Below are 17,221 nucleotides of genomic sequence, written 5' to 3' on the forward strand. Positions count from 1 at the left end.
AATCATTTTTCATTCTTGACCAATAATGAATTCTTTTACTCGTTTCTTTTAAATAGGCATAATAGAAAATGAGAATTGATACCAAAAAGAGCCTAAGTCCAGTTTATATAGGTATAATAGAACGTAAATACAAGAGTTTGGATGATTACTTATAAAGGGGTTTTTTTTTTTTTTAAGGCAGAAATTACTTGAACTTGTGACATCTTTTAGGTAATTCTAATGAGGCAATATGTCTCTACCAAAAAAGGAAAGAATGACACAATATGATGTGCAAATGAAGTAGCTATGTAAACGGATCGGGTAGTGGTAATACCATATACCATGTACGCATTCTATTATGTTTGAACATATTTAATAATATATCGTATCGATTCTCAGACGGATTTAGTTGGAGTTGGATGATAGTTAGATAGTTATTTTCTTAAGTATATTCTTCTAAAGAGGTAACAATTACGCTTTGATAGGCTTTTCATCTAAACTAATATATATTTTCTTCAATTCAATGCTTCAAAGGCTTGATGGAATTTATGGGGACCACATCTATGAGGATTTTCTATTTCACACACACAAACACACACAGATCCCATAAAACTAGGATCAAAACTCTGGTTTAAAGCTGCATTATTAATGATCTCCTCTTTCATTCTCTCTATCTCTCTCTCATGCAAAACTTACTAGAAAGGCAAAAGTGCCAAAGTTCCCCGTGTCAATTTTCTCTTGCTTACCTACATTTCCTTCTCCAAATCAAACCCTAGATGTCATAGAGGGAGGGGTTGTTTCCAGTAGTTTCCGACAAGATGTAGGTAGAAAATGGGTGACGGGAGATTCTCTTGGAAGAGTTGTGTAGTTTGTAACTTTGAGAGTATGCAATCTGTAATTTAGGACACTAAAAGGTGCAACCCAGAGTTTAAGTCCCACTAAAGCGTGAAACCTATAAAAAACTCAGTTTTGTCTATTATGAATTATGGGTGAGAAATTCATTCTCTCCAATTATGTGCAAGTCACTTAAATTCCAAAGTGTAACATAAGGGTATAATGGTCAATATACACTCTATTTTGAAAACCCTATCTTTTTTCGTCATTTTTTTCTTACTCTCAAACACTACTGATTCAGACCATCATTTCATGATCTCCCACTTTCCCTCCCTTGCATTTATTCTTCCTCTGATTAACTACTAATATTGGATAACTTGTAATATTCAAAGTTTACTATATTAGACAATATGTAATATTGACTACTTAAGTGGACCAGCAAAATTTTGGGCCCAACCTCGAGTTAGCAAAATGAAAAAAACTCTAAAAATTATTTCTTCTCAACTGGTTTTCTGAGATGTAGATCCAACTTCTAAGTCGTCATTTTTTTGAATGAAGCTTAGGCTACGTTTGTTTGCAAAGGTGGGGTGGGAAAAAAGGGGTTGGAAAAATAAATGTGGGTCCCATGTGTAGTGGGGTGAGGGAGAAGGAAAGGAAATGAAACGGTTTTGTGGGAAAATGATAGGGTGGGTCCCACTTTTTACTTTTCCCAACTTTCCCACAAAGTCCCACCAAATATGTGGGGTTTTAAAATGGCATGGGGTGGGAAAGTTGGGCTGCCACATCAGCAGACAAGTTTCCTTGATTTCACTTTCCCACCCCAAGCAACCAAACAATCTACCATTTTGGGATTTAAAGGAAAAGTAAAAAATCTACATGTTTTCAAGAATTTTCTCACCCCTTTTTTCCCACCCCACTTTTATTCCAGTAAACAAAAGCAGCTTAAGGGTCCAGATGAAAAATACTCAAAAAGGTGAAAAAGGGGCCTGTGCGTAAATCGGTTCGGACATTCCAATTCAGAGGAAAAAAAAAAAAGACGTTCTTTAAAAAAAAAAAAAAAAAAACGGTAAAAAGCCCACCCTCCGACGGCGGGGAGGTTCGGGCTCGCACCAATTCGCGGCACGGCGGCACCTATATATTAGTAACATTTTATGGGGAAAAAATAAAAATAATAATAATAAAAAAGAAAGAAGAAGTCGACGAAGTCGGGCTACTCGGGCGGCGTTTTGGGACAGATTTTCTCTTGTATCTTTGTCCGTGCACTGGTCGAATAGCTGATAGGTTTTGGAGATGAATACAAAGGCATGGATCCCCCATGCGTTCATTGCGCCGCGATACCATCAGGTTCGAGGTGAATACAGCTTGCGGGATTCTCAGAACCGCCAACGTCGCTGCCTTCACTTCCGTTCTGAAAACCGCTTCAGCGGACATAGGGATGCCAATCGTCGGTTATGTTATTCCGATAACAAACCTCCTGAATCCACCGGAGTTCAGCTCTACGGTGAGATTGAAAGGTACGCAATTGGTATCGGATCCTTTTTCTTTCCCACTAGGTATTTTCTTGTTGATCAAGACAGCGCAGTTTGGTGCTTCGTTGTTAACCTCTAATCTTTTGTTTTGGTCACATACATGTCCTTTTCTATTATATCACTAGCTTGGTCTTCTGCAATTGTGTAGCAACATCTTGGGGCCTTCCACTATAGCTGCCAGTAGGCATTGCCTACCTTCATCATAATGTGAACTTGATTCCCAGGACTATTATAGCGGAGACCATTCTTTCGAGTGAATAACAATTATCACCAAAAGGGGAAGAGACAGGGCTCCTGGAGGTAGAACACAAGGTCCAAAAATAACACCCCCCCCCCCCCCCCCCCCCCAAAAAAAAAAAAAAGAAAAAGAAAAGAAAAAGAAAAAAGAGAGAAAAGAATACCACACCCACAAGATTCTAAGAAAGAGAGGGCAGTTCACTTATTTTGTACACAAGCTGATCCCGGGTTCAGATGTCAAGTTTCAGCCCCAAATGGAGTTTACCTTGTCGGTAAATCATTAAAGTCGTAGGTGTGCATGGTGCATAATGCTTAGGATGCATGGAAATACTCCCCCCGTGCCCCCGCGGGGGGGGGATATTTGCTTGATTTGAGTTCGGATAATGCATACCATAACCTGTCTATAAAACTGTTTTAATCGCCATTTTCTCTTATCCTCGAGGCTCATAATGGTGGCCTATTTGAGAAGCCCTTCCTCAGTGGGGCTGTGCAAAACAGCTTTCCTCCCAAAGAAACCATCTAAATCATTGTCTCGATACTGGTTGAACATTTGGTTATTGTGCCTTGCTTAACGTTTCTACTTTGTCCCCCTGACACAATTGCTTTGGTTTGCTGGACCATTATGATAAGCTTTGGAAGCAAAAGCCCAAACATGCCACTCCCTTAGCCAAGTCCATGATGGTTAATTGCACTTTTTTTGGGTTTTTTCATGTAATTACTTTGAAGGTTTAATTGTAAGAAGTGATATTTTTTTTTTTTGGGGAAAATCAAGTGATAGCTATCAGTGAGTGTGGAGACCAGTTCATTTAGGAAGTCCACCTTAAGTAGGATTACATCTTCCTTTTCATTTGAAGAACTATTATAATGTAAACCCCAAATATTCCTCCCACAAGAACCGCAAGAAACCATAGCTGCCGCTAGGTTCTTGCACAACCCCCTTGGGGTACTTTGGTCTTTTGGCCTTAGACCCGGTTCTTTTATTTATTTAGTTGGACTCTTTCTAATTAAAGAGTCATATTTCCTCAGTTAAGGATAGGAGTTTGAGTCTAAGTTAAGAGTTCTAGATCTTTATAGAATTAGAATACCATTAAGTTCTGTTTGGAGTCTTATTGCTGTTTGGAGTCTTATTGTAATGTCTATAAATTCAAAGTCCTACTGCTGTAACAGATCAATTTTGATCAATAAAATTGCTGAGGATATAGCCAAGGAGGTATTCAGTGGGGTTCCTTAGGGGATCCTGCAGTTTCAAGAAGCTCTTCTCTCTAATTTCTTGATTGATTCTTGCTCACATACAGCAGCAGCAGCAGCATATTACAGTCCTCTTCACCTTCAAGAGCAGCAAGTAAGTAACCATCCCCAACCCTAAACCCTAACCCTATGCCCCCTAGAGCTCTCCCTCACTTCCTTCTTTGCCTGCGACGACTTTCTGGAAGGTTCTCAATCAAGAAAACCTAAAACCTTGCTGTCCAGCCATTCCAACCCCTAAATTACAGCCAGAACAATCCCTAGATTACCCATCAACTTTTGGTTACAACCTCAGCCGCTCTGACCCTCCAAACTTTGGAAATTGGCTCCCCCTTCTTGTGCAAATCAAAGCCCTAAAACAGAAAATTCAAGAATCTCAAGATTGAAAGCAAGAAAGAAGGAAAGTTGCCCTCTCTAGTTCCCTCTGGGAAAAACCCTTGCTTCCATTTGGCCTCGTTCAAGGTGCTCTTTGGCTTTGCCTGAAATTGGTCCTGGATTTTGAGAAACTTTTCTGGCTCATCCATTTGTGATTGAATTGGTAAGCTAGTCTTCTGTGCCACTATCCATCTTTGTGGTGGGAGCGCAATCTTCGAAGATGGACTTGCAAATTCCGTTCTTTAGACATGATTTGGAATACCATCTATTTTGATGTTTCGGCTAGGCTCATATCCATTCCCCGCCCCCCGGTTGTTGATTCCCCAAGGAACATGCTCATTGTTGTCTCCTGGGGTCTCAGTTCTTCTTTCTGGTCTTCCTCTTAAAGGCTGGTTTTCTCTTGTTCCTTCCTTTGTTCTATTATAATTATTTATTCATCCAAAAAGAAAGAAAGAAAAGCAAGATTCAGTCAAAAAAACTCTAGAACAGAAACTTTCCTTCATTCCAATTCCACCCTGGATCTTTTCTATCCTAGCTGCAAGCCCTATAACCCTTATCTCCCATAGCTGCAAGCCCTAATTTTTCCTTACCTCAAACCATAGAACCCTAAAATTACTGCTGTTGGTGACAACAACTGAAACAAAATTGTCCCGCCGCCTTGGTTTACATCATATTACCTCCGCTTTAGTCAATTATTGAATGGAACCGGAAATTTCTGTCTCGCCCCCCAAAACCCCCAAAAGACATGATTCAGGTTTGTTCTTCGCTTCCTCCTGCAATTTCTCTTTTGTTTTTCTGTTGCCCCTTCCTATTCTTCGGAGCAAGCCTGCAAGTTGATCCATCTTTCTTCCCATTCCATCAATCTGAATCCATTTATCCTGGTTAACAACTCAGTTACATCCTTTATCACCCCTTTTTTTCTTTCTTGAAACAAGGATGCTCTGCAGTCTGATCTTCACTGTAACAGAGGTCCTGAGAGAGAAATGTCCCTTTGGGTATATTTGTAACCTGTGATGTACCGGATCTGAAATATGTTATGTTCTGGCATCAGGTTGGTGTTTTAGGTCTGTAATCTGTTATTTGTTCCCTAGTAGCTGATTCTGTTATTTAACCACTATATTATAACTTTTTGCTTAGTTTCTAATCCTCATAGCTAGTGTTCCAAGTTGCTGGATTTGGGTCTGAAACTTTGCCTATTCTGAGTCAGTATCCGAAACTGCCATTCCTTTTCTGTTAATTCATTAGTTCTGTGTTTGTTGATTTGGCAACTGATAATTTTTTTATCTTTTTTCTGTTTCGATATTGCATTCTCTGTTATGTTTCTGCTGGGTTTGGCACTGCTAGTGATGTAAACCGTACACAGGGCCGAAACAGGGCCTAGGGTTGCTCCCCCAAACACTAAGGCCCCTAATCCCAGTAGGGGTATTTTGGATTTCAAATTTTCGTTGAGTCCAAGTTAGGGTATAATTAGGTCCATTATGTTTGTGGGACCTTAGATCTACTTTTATTTTTAAATTTGAGTCCGTTATTGCAATTTTCTTTTGGGTGAATAATAAAATATCATTAAAACCCCGAGAAGGGGAATGAAGGAGAATGTTGAAAAAGGAGGAAAGATAGAAGGGCCGCAACAACCACCCATCTAGGGGGCTGCTGGAGGGAGGAATCTAAACCCCAGGTAACAACAATGAGCTTGCTCCTTGGGGTATCCATAATCGGGGGGTCGAGAGCAGAAACATCGAAATATATGGCTTTCCAAATTGTGTGCAAGTATCTAGATTTGGAAGTCTATCTCTTAAGATTACGCTCTTACTACAAGTGGTGGATAGTAGCACTAAAAACCAACTTACCAACCTGATCACAAATAGAGGAGCTTGAGAAGGCTCTCAATATCCAAGACCACTCTCGAGCTAAATTGAATGAGCATCTAGAGCGGGGCCAAATAGAAGGGAGGGCTTTTCCCTAAAGGAGCAAGAGAAGGGGCAAGAAAAGAACAAGTGGTCAAGGTCCTCTAAACCATTCCAACACAGGATGGAGATAGGGTTAGCAGGGATATGGTGGCTGATAAGGAAGGATTGGGTGGTTAGACCATGGTTAAGAGCTTGCCAAAGGGTGAGGGAGTGGCGCGGGATATGACCTTTGAACCAAACCAGGAGGGATTGAGGAACCGAGGGGGAGGTGGAGCAGGTGAGGTTCTAGTCTGACAAAGAAGAGAAGGTTCTAGAGGGGGAGGGAAGCCATATCGTGAGGTCAGAAGAGGGGTTGAGGAGAGTGGGGAGGGAAGATCAGACTTGTGTGAGATAAGGGTGGGGTAAAGGGGACCAAGAGCCATCAATAATAAAGGTGGAAAGCAGGGTGGACTTGGGAATATGGGACTCATATATAGTACAACGGCCAAGGAGGGTGTAGAGAATACCCATCGGATGCCACAGATCTAGCTAGAAGGAAATAGAGGATCCATGAGATACGAGAAATGGTGGAGAGAGCAGTCGGTCTAAGAAGGAGGAGTTTCTCTCTGAACATAGGAAGGGTTAGAGTGGATGGGAGCAGTCCAGAAAGAGTCAGACCTGAGGAGGTAGGAATACACGTAGGTAACCCAAATAAAGTTATGCTTGGAAGCAATCTTCCAAATGAGGTTTAGGAGTCAGGCCAAGTTGACGTCTTGGATGCGGCGAAGACTTCTTGTTCTTTCTAGAGGAAAGCATAGAAGAGGGATTCCATTGCATGGATGGTGGATTTGGGAATAGAGAAAATGCTACATTAGTAGAGATAGAGGCTTGGGGGACCGAGTGAATGAGCATGACTTGACCAACAAAGGAAAGAAACTTGCATTTCCATAGCTGGAGTTTTCCCTGTATGCGGTCCAACATCGGGGCACAATGGTGAGAGGTGAGCCTCTAAGGGATGAGGGGAAGGCCAAGATAAGTCATCTTGAAGGAGCCAAGGGTGAAGCTAGTGAGGTGAAGGAGAGAATTGTGGATGGTGTTCGAGATGCCAGAGAGGAAGAGAGTAGATTTGTCAATGTTGACACAAAGGCCGGATAGGGATTCGAAGAGGGAAAGGGCAGAGAGGATGGAGGATAAGGAGGAATGAGAGGCTTTGGAGAAGATCATGAGATCATCTGCAAGGGCGAGATGGGTGAGGATGAAGGCCTTGCATTTGGAGATGGGGGAAATGAGGAGTTGGTTAGTTTTGGTTTGTAGGATGCGGGAGAGGACCCTTAAGGCAAGCGAGAAGAAGAAAGGGGAGAGGGGGCAGCCTTGGCGAATACCAAAATGGGAAGGGAAGAAGCTCGTGAGAGAGCTGTTAGTGATGATGGAGAAGTAGGGGGAACAGATGCAGACCTCAATCCAATGGACAAACTAGGGGGAATCCCATCGCTGAGAGGAGTGGGATTCCCTTTAAGAGGGTAGCAGGGGAGTGAGAGTTTAAAGCTTTGTCAAAATGCACCTTCAAAAGGGCAAGGGGGAGTGGGAGGCTCAGTTGAAACATCGGACGATCTCTGCACGAAGGAGGATGTTGTCCGCAATGCTATGACCAGAGATGAAAGCATATTGTTTGGGCTAACCATGGAGGGCATCACTTTTTTAGGCGATTGGCGAGGATGTTGGAGATGAATTTATAAAGGAGATTATATAGAAAGATGCGAAGGAAATCTGAGAGGGAAGAAGCTCCAGGTTTTTCGGGGATAAAGCAAACGAAGGTTTGGTTGAGGGGAGCTAGGAGGGATTAAGGAAGAAGCTATAGATGGCTCGAACAAGGTCCGCTTCTATGAAATTCCAAGTGGTCAAGAAGAAACTTATACTGAAACTGTCATGCCCGGGGGCTTTGTTGGTTTTATGGGATTGGACAGCATTGAGGATCTCATCATTTGAGGGGATAAAGTGGAGGAAGTCAAGGGAGGCAGGGTCCACAAATTTGTTAAGGAGGGGAGGGTGGAGGGGAGGACGGGAAGGAAGAGAGGGGGGCAAGCAATCAGAGAAGAAGGAAACCACTTCTTATTTGGTGCTTAAAGGGTGAGGGAGTGGCGCGGGATATGACCTATTTATTTTGCAAGCTATTGAATAGTTTTGATTAGAGTTGGGTATCTAGTTGTTGAAGGAGTCCTCTAGAGTTGTCCTACTCCTTACAAGGGATCTACATCTATTCTTAGAATTCAAATTGGATTCCTCTAAAGTAAGTTATGAAGGTTCCTTGTGTTAGTTGAAGTCTTGGGAGCTTTTATTTGATTTGAATTGCAAGGCAGAGTTCAAGTTTGATTTCTTTTCTAAAGTTGAGTGCTAGTCTAATTTCGTTCCTTAGGCTATGAATAAGCCTTCAAACCTTGTAAACAACAAATTGATTTGTTGAAGAAATATTGAGTGAGTTTTGGAGGAAAGCTAGAGAGGTTGTGGGTTCTCTAGAAGGGGCCTGCAACTACTTAAAGAAAGAGATTTCTGCAGTTTTTTTTATTAATTTCAGCGTTCTTCTTCAAAGTTCAGCATTCCTAATTAAATCCTAAGTAAGTACCAGCCCCCTTCCCCATTCCAGCCCAATTCCCCTTCTCTCTCACCCATAGTTCAAAATTTCGACTCTTTTGGCGAAACATTAAAATTTCGCTAGATTTTTTTCTTCCTTTTCCGATGCCATGTTTCAGTGGGTTTTGGGGCTTTTCTTGGCCTAGTTTTTGGCATAAAGCCTAATTTGAAGCCAATAAACACAATGGATGTTTTATTTTTGCCTGAAACCTAACTTAAAGTGGGGTTCTTGATTGGCACATGCATGGCTGTATACGGGCGAAACTAGAAGTCCGGAATATGCATTTTCACCAAATGTAAATATGGATGGTATGCTAAAGAACTTTCATTAAAATGAATCAACAAATACAATAAGTAGAATTTAATAAAGAAGTAGAAGTTTAGAACTTAATACATAGTTAAGAAATTTAAATGAATGATGTATAACAACTAAAGAATGAATTACAATTACAATGAATGATGTGGAAGATACATAAAAGAAGTTTGTAATAACAATACACAATGAATGAGAACTACTTTAATCTAATAAAAGTTGTTGTGTGGGGTTGGATCCATCTCCTAAGCCATGGAGCACTCTAAATATTGGACATATTGAGGCCATGACATGGTATGCCTAAAGTTGTCCATGAAGTCAATTGTTGCCCTTCTATAGGGAGCATCATGGACATAAAGTAGACAAACCCATCCTAGGTCATGTCTTGTAAGGGAAATGATTGTAGTATCTTGCTTTCGAAAGTGGATACTCTGGCTCTAGTTGTGGTACTGGTATTGGTGGCCCTAATGGACACTAGAGATGGACTCCACAAATGATGCACCTGATCCATCCATGGTGAGAGATCTCACCACTCCAAAATAGCAAGATCTCGACTGAGATGGCGAGATCTCGGTCGAGATCTACCAAAATTCTGGCGTAATCTCAATGGGCCATCTCAGTGGGTTTTAGGGCACCGGTTGGGCTGAAACTTGGTAAGTTGGTATTTAGGCTATTTAAGGCCTTTTGAACACATTGGTGGCCTTAGATTTGTGAGAAAATAAACCTAAGTATGTTTTCTAAGTGGCCCCTATGTGTAAAACCGAAATGCTGTGAAATGCAAGGTTAGACAACATGTAATGTAGAGATATCAAGTAATTCAAGTTATCAACCATCAACCATCAAGTATCAAATACATTAACATTACACATCAAACTATCAAAGAACTTAAATGTCTTCAAAATTTTACAACCATAAGAAGTTTTAGACTTTTAGTAAGTCATAAATCATACCGTAAGTTCACAATCATAAGAGTACCAGAGTAACAAGATTACAATTTATAACTTACAACTTGTAAGTTACAAGACTACAAGTCTACAATACAACGAGAGTATCACTCAGCATTCTGCATCAACTGATTTTGAACGGTGGCCACGTATGACTCCCAAGTCAACTCATCACTGTAATATGTCACATATCGGTTTATATGGAACTGATATGTCTCCATGTCGAATCTCTGGAGGGATAGCACTCTGGGATAATCGTCAATCGTGGGTAGGTGAAAGGGCCATTGCTGTTATTGCTGTTCATGTTGTTGTTGAATATATGGGTAGGGGTTTCTAAACCACTCAGTTAACAACCCACCTTCACTCCCATATGTGTACTCTCTAGGTGCAGGGTCTTGAGGAATATAATGATCTCCATAAGAAGAATACCTAGTGTAATTTGACCCGGTGTTGTGATCTCCGTCATGGTAGAAGATCTCACTCTCGAGCGAGATCTCGCTACCATGAAAACCGGAGATCTCGACCATCTCGGCAAGATCTCGGTCGAGATATGCCATTTTTTGGGCGTCAACTCGGTTGCCCATCTTAGTGGGTTTTAGGGTTTCAGTTAGGCTAAAACTTGGTATTTAGCCTATTTAAGGCCTTTTGAACACACTAGTGGCCTTGGATTTGTGAGAAACAGCCATAAATATGATTTCTAAGTCTACCCATAGTGTAAAACTGAAATGCTGTAGGATTAAAGAATGCAAGGTTATATAACATACAATATAAAACCATTAATGCTGTAGGATTAGAGAATGCAAGGTTTTATAACATGTAATATAAAACCATTAAGGCATATAAATTAAAATGAAGTGTATCAAATACATCAAATAACTTAAATGTCATCAAGATAACATTCATCTGAGTATTACAATCTTAACTTTTGAGAAGAGAATGATAAAAGTATACAACCCTTAGAAGTTCTATATAAGTCATTAACGCATAAGTTCATAAGACAAGTAGAGGATGATTGAGCTTCCTTTCATGTTGTAGATGTGTTAAGAGTAGTTGCAAGTGAAACTTTGGCTGAAATCCGCAAAAAATGGGGCAAAAATTGAGAGTTCTAGCGAGATATGACGAGATTTGGGGCGAGATATCCCATTTTGCAGATCTCGACCTTGATCTCGTCTCGGTTTATGAAAAAACCGAGATATCTCGCGAGATCTCCCACCATGATCTATGTATAGGGAACCCCGATTGCCAACTGTCCAAACTTTGCTGTTGTGAACCACTGTGACCATGATCTAGGCTCATGCTTTCCATGTTCAATTCAAGATCCTGCATGCTTGCATCATCTTTCATTTGCCCCTGGTTCGATCTACTCTTCCTACTCCTATTATAAGTCCGAGAGATAGGGGAACTGTGGCTGGCACGTGTCGGATGACTCGGACCTAGTGGAGGTGACTCCCTTTGTTGACCCTGACTTCCACCAATAACACCACCAGCCTGACTGCCTCCATGATTCGATGGTTGACTTGGGCCACTTGGCCCTTTGGTATCACCGGCATCATCTGAACTCCCACTGCAGTTGTTTCAAGTCGACCAGGTGGCTCCACAAATGGTACACTTGGTCCTGCTGATGCTGCTACAACACCCTCGTCAGAAGATACATGGTCAGCCACAGCCTCTGGGCCCATAGTAGCAGCAATGGTAGGATCTTGTTGCCCTCTTGGCCCATCCACCACTGGGCCACCTTGATCCCTAACCCACTGATATATGACATCATTTTCCTCATACTCTGCGGGGGGCTTGTGGAATATATCAGTCAACTCAATTGGTTCCCCATTTTCGTCATCTATATCATCTTGTATGTGCCCTACTCTCAATCTCATGTTGTAATGCACATACACTAAGTCCTCGAGCCTCTTACTCCCCAATCTGTTCCGTACTATGGATGAGCGACAAGGTGCTCCAGTTCCTCTCGTAACCAGAGGATGAGCGAGTTTGTGAGAGTACTTTAATTGCTATGTCCCTGAGATTTGGCGAACTAGTTCCATATAGCACCCACCAATGAGCTGCATAACCAAATATAAGAATGCATTAGGCAAGTAAATCTTAATACTTATATAACTTTTTTTTTTTTTTTTTTTTTGGATGAATAAATAATATAAATAACGAAAAGGAAAACAAAGCAGCCTGAAAGAGGGAGACCGAACAGAAGAGAAGAGGCCCCAGGAGACAACAAGCCTAACCCTTGGGGAATCTACAAACAAGGGGAGAAGACACAAGCCAAAGAGAGACAACAAAGAAGATAGCACTCCAAATCAAATCTTCGGAGCGGGATTTGGAAATCCATCAACGAAGATTGCACTTCCACCAAAGAAGATGGACAGAGGCACCAAAAACGAACTAGCCAACCCGAACAAATTGAAGAACCTGAAATTTTCTTAAACTTTAAGGCCAATCACTAGCAAAACCTAAAGAGCGCTAGCTTTGCAAGGGAAAAGAGCCCCCTGACAATCCAAAGAACAAAATCTGACATTTAGAGCAAAGAATGGGGGGAATCCATATTGCTACTGGGGAGAGGGCAAAGGGGGGTTGGAATGGGGCGATCCACACAGGGGGGAGCTGAGAGGGGAGGGGGTTTCAAAAAGGTCAGGGTCAATGGTTGAGCTAGAAGAAGGGGAAACAGGATCAGGAAGTGTTAGCGGCTTAAGAGGGTGGGCAAAGGGAGAGAATCAGGGGAGAGAGATATTCGGGTAGTCTTATATAACTTATCAGTTATCACTTACAGAGTTATAAACTTATAGTAATGAACTATTTACCAGGATCATTTTTTTTGCCTACCGCAGAAGGCTTTCCAAAACTCCTAGAGGCATCCCTGAACTCTCTGATCTGTACACCAATTCTTCAATTATTGTACTTTTACTATTGTATATGCACTAATGCAAGAAGTTGAAGAAACAATTGAATAAGTTCGCACCTCTCCATTAATTGTCCCCTGTATGACCGGATTTGACACAAGCTTCTCCACCACGTCTTGCACCGCATTCATCAGCCTTACATTAAGCCCTAGATCATTCTTGTAATGGTACTTTGGGTTGAGGTAGTAAGCTTGTATTGTGGAAATAAAAAATTTGGTTGTTTACTTGTTTATAAATTATAACTTATAACTTATAACTTATAACAAATTAACAATGTAAATTAAAGTATACAACAAAAACTTAAAGACTTGAAAGTGACTCACCAGCCAAGTGCAAAGGATGCATCAAGTGTGTCTCCCATCTATCATCGATGATCCTCTCGTAGGATTTGAAGGAGCCAGGGGCAGCAGCTCTAATCAACTCTTTCATTTGCTGGAGGGCAGCATATATGTGGGGCATTGTGGGCTTCTTCTCCGAACCCACCATCCTTAAAATAAACACAATAGGCTCTAAAATGCCCACTGTCCTGTTCAGCAGCCTCCAAAAGGAATCATCAGCAATGATTTGTTGGACAACTACTGCATCAGGATGGCTAGATCCACGCCAATTTAACCACTCCTCACTTGCAAACATGTGCCGTAGACCCACCACTTTCTTTTGGAAGCTTTTTAGAGCTACATAGTTGGTGGTGAATTTAGTCAATCCAGGTCTGACTAGATCACCCTTACAGTGGTTCCTCATCATCTTCAGCACATAACCATGGTTATAAATAAAAGGGTAATTTTCATCTGGACCCCCTGAGGTTTGGTCCAGGTCACTTTTAGTCCAATTTAAGTTTTCTTTTGCATATGGCTCCCCTGTGGTTTCAAAAAAGTTTAAATAAGGACAAGCTTAACGGAAACGGTTAGTTTGATAGTTTTTATGACGAAAATACCCTTTTTAGATTTATTTGTTTTAGTTTTTTTTAGGAAGACTCAGGACTTCGAGATCATCTCCGGCCGCGTCGCCATGGTAAATCTTTAACAACTTTCTTTGCTTCTAAATAGTTTTGATCGGACCTCCTTTTATCGATTGATGATTGAGATCTGTTCGGGGATTTGGTGATTAGATGGTGTTTGCGGCGACGGTGACGAAGGAGATAGTGACGGGGAATTCTCTGTTCCAGAAGATGGATTTGCAAGGAATTGAAGAGGCGGCAGGGGTGTGTTTGGGTGCGGTGGTTTCTGCTGCTGTTTTCGCTTGGTTCTCTAGCGCTCGGAAGAGAGTAGGTAGGATCTTCAATGTTGGCTGCAACAAATTCATCGATTCTTTGATTGATAATCTGGTTGATGGATTGTTCGTGAAACAAGAGCTCAGCGGACTGTCCGATGACATCTAACGATTATAAACATATGGTGATAAAATATACAGAACTCGTTCAATCCCTTTTAATTTATGTATTCCATAGCTGTAATTATACTTGTTTATGCATATGCATCTTTGTCGTACTTGTATAGCATGTGTAGTTCTGTGTTTGTACACATCAACAACTCTCAGAATTTTGTATGGTTGCAGTGTTTTTACAGTCATCCTGTGGAAATTAATATTAGAACGGTCTCGGTAGTAAACCTTGAGCGGCACATATTAAATCTGCTTTTTGCTTGATTAATTATGAAATGAAAACCAATTTTTTTTAAGAACTCGGTAGCTGTTCAAGTGAGTTCTTCAAATCCGGATCAGCAGATTCCACCCCTGCAAAATTAAATTCTCAGATTTGATATTTATTCACAATTGAATCTGAAATTAATAATGTAATATTTGTTTCTAAAGATTCCAAAACTAGGATCCGAGTTCTCGGCCGACGACGGCGAAGACAGAAAGAACACGGTGAGGAAATACCAGAGGTCTCACCTCGTCGTGTTAAGAGTTTTTTTTCACCAAAAACGAGATTTTTACATTTATATTTTGAATAAAAGAAATACACTTATTAAAAAAAAAACTAAAACAAATAAATCAAAAAAGGGTATTTTCGTCATAAAAGTTATCAAACTAACCGTTTCCGTTAAGTTTGTCCTTATTTAATCTTTTTGGAAACCACAGGGGAGCCATATGCAAAAGAAAACTTAAATTGGACTAAAAGTGACCTGGACCAAACCTCAGGGGGTCCAGATGAAAATTACCCTAAATAAAATTACTTACCCTTCTAGCCCAGTCAACCACAACGATGATTGACTTTCTTTTCCCCAAGTCCTTCAACATAAGATCAATCGAGTGTGTTGCATATGGTGTTCAAAAGAGGCAGATCCTGCTACTCTTCTTCTTCATCAACATTTCACCAGCTTTTTTGAAGTTAGCACCGTTATTTGTGACAATTTGGACAACATTGTTTGGCCCTACCTCGAGGACCACCTGCTTAAGAAGCTTGTAAAGGTAGTTAGCATCTTTGATTTTATCTGAGGCATCCACTGTGACTTAAGGAAGGATGTCTTTCCATTGCACCTCAACATGAAATTAATGATGGACTGTCTAGTAGGACCAGTCCATCCATCAGCCATTACAGTAACACCATATGGAGTCCATCTTTCCTTAAATGAACCAATGCATTCCTCCATCTCCTGCTTCACCTTTGGTAAATATTTATTCATTACTTCCCAAGCTGTTGGGCCTTTAACCCTTACACCTGCCCTAGCAACTGCATTGATCATCCCCTGATAGTATGGTGTTTTGGCTACATTGGCTGCAACGTTGTTGTAGAGCATGAATTTGCTGATTGCCAACCTAGCTTTTTTTACCTCCAGCAAACATATATGGAATGCTTCTTTGATAGGTGTCTTGATGCTTGAAGAGGGAGGGGTCTTGGTCAAATGTGGCATGATAATGACTAGTTCCATGTATCTTGTATTGGACTAGGTTTACTTCACATGTTATCTAGTTTGCAGCAGAATTTCAAGCCTGAACTGTGACTGACTAATTTAGTTCTTATTTGCAGATTAATTACGGAAACAGCAAAGCAATCGCAAGATGGTTGGGGTGCTTCTGGAGATTGGAGTGAAATTGAGGTGCTATCAATTTATTCTTCCCTGATTTTCTGCTATTCTTGTTCTCCTCGTCATTTTCAGAAACCATAATCATTTATTGTTGATTTTCTGATTTACTTGTTTGTTTTTCCAGTCTTCAAGTATATTATGCTGTTTGCCATAGATGATTCCTTGATTAGTGTTCATGAGTACTTTCCATAGTCCCATTACACTGATTGTTTCTTCCTCTTTCCGTGTTCTATCTATATTTATAAACTCTATTCCACTCTATTCTATTATCCATCACCTTCCCTTGAAGTTTAGTCTTGGGAATTTCATAAATCAGGTGTGGTGCTTCCAAAGTCTTCCATTTGGTTCTGTTACATATCTAAAAAATAAAATTGGAACATAATTATGGATTTGAATTCATAAATCAGGTAAAAAGGACTTGAACTTATGGTGTCACTTCTTGTCATTCAATTTATCCTGAATTTTTGTTGAACGATACATGTGTATGGATTTGATATTGTTTCTCTTTGTCAATACTTTTAAGATGCGTTCGAGGTGTCCAATGCGTGGTGCTGTGCGAAGATGTTAATACACTCAACTTTGTCAAGATTCATGTCTATGGTGAAGCCTAGATGATCCATTCGGAATACCCTCAGCTTTGTCAAGTTTGATGTCTTAAGACTAGGCGGTCAATCAGGGCTGGGTTAGACTGGCCTTGCTAATTTTTAACTTGGCTGTTGCCTATGACGTTGTGGGTTGAAGGCTGTTATTACCCCTCCAGCAAGGCTTCCATATTTGCTTGTGAGAGCCACACAATTTGTTAAAAGTGAACACTTTGCTATGAGTTGCCACTTTTTCGTTGAGGATCCAAAATGTTATTTCAAATTCATAGCAATCAGCATGATAAAATGAACAGAATTGTCTAACTCAAGGTGATGCAGCATCACTTGATTGGTTGCACCAGCATGCTAGACGTTGGTCCAAGAGTTTTTGGTCCAACAAGGCTTGGAACTAGTTAATTTAAATTATTGGGTTACCCATGTACGATGAAGTTAGGGATAGACTTTTGAGTCAAAATTTGTTTTTGAGTTCAGTAGAATTTTATTCCCTCGCCTTTAAATACAAGCTAGTGACACACAGCCTGATTAGAGTGAATTTAATAGAAGTTAAGTATTCTCTGTAGTGTCTTGTGTGTGTGTTTTGCCTTTCCCCTGAAATTCTCCCCTTCTTTCAATTCCCCCATTGTTTTGCCCACCATAGCATACCTATTCTTAGGTCTGCAATCTAAATTATCAGGTTAAAAGCCAAAAATCCCACCTGTGCAACTTTCTTCCTTTATT

General features: G+C 40.7%; 2 protein-coding genes across 2 annotated transcripts in view; both read left to right on the forward strand.

Annotated features, from left to right (window-relative positions):
- The first annotated feature begins 1,987 nt into the window (after positions 1 to 1,987).
- Positions 1,988 to 17,221, forward strand: part of LOC149019838 (Gut esterase (DUF1350)) — a 43,852-nt gene continuing 28,618 nt past the window's right edge. The window contains exons 1-2 of the mRNA XM_089147819.1: positions 1,988 to 2,327; positions 15,845 to 15,914. Coding sequence (XP_089003945.1) covers positions 2,104 to 2,327; positions 15,845 to 15,914 — 294 coding nt within the window. The 5' untranslated portion in view covers positions 1,988 to 2,103. The remainder of the gene's footprint in view (positions 2,328 to 15,844; positions 15,915 to 17,221) is intronic.
- Positions 13,783 to 15,827, forward strand: LOC149019839 (stress enhanced protein 2, chloroplastic-like). The gene is made up of 2 exons (XM_089147820.1): positions 13,783 to 13,887; positions 13,985 to 15,827. Exons 1-2 carry the CDS (start codon positions 13,798 to 13,800, stop codon positions 14,252 to 14,254), a joined length of 360 nt encoding a protein of 119 aa, XP_089003946.1. The 5' UTR covers positions 13,783 to 13,797; the 3' UTR covers positions 14,255 to 15,827.

The sequence above is a fragment of the Hakea prostrata genome, chromosome 3 (assembly GCF_041222555.1).
Source record: "Hakea prostrata isolate BN-2017 chromosome 3, UWA_Hpros_2, whole genome shotgun sequence".
NCBI classification, from domain to species: Eukaryota; Viridiplantae; Streptophyta; class Magnoliopsida; order Proteales; family Proteaceae; genus Hakea; species Hakea prostrata.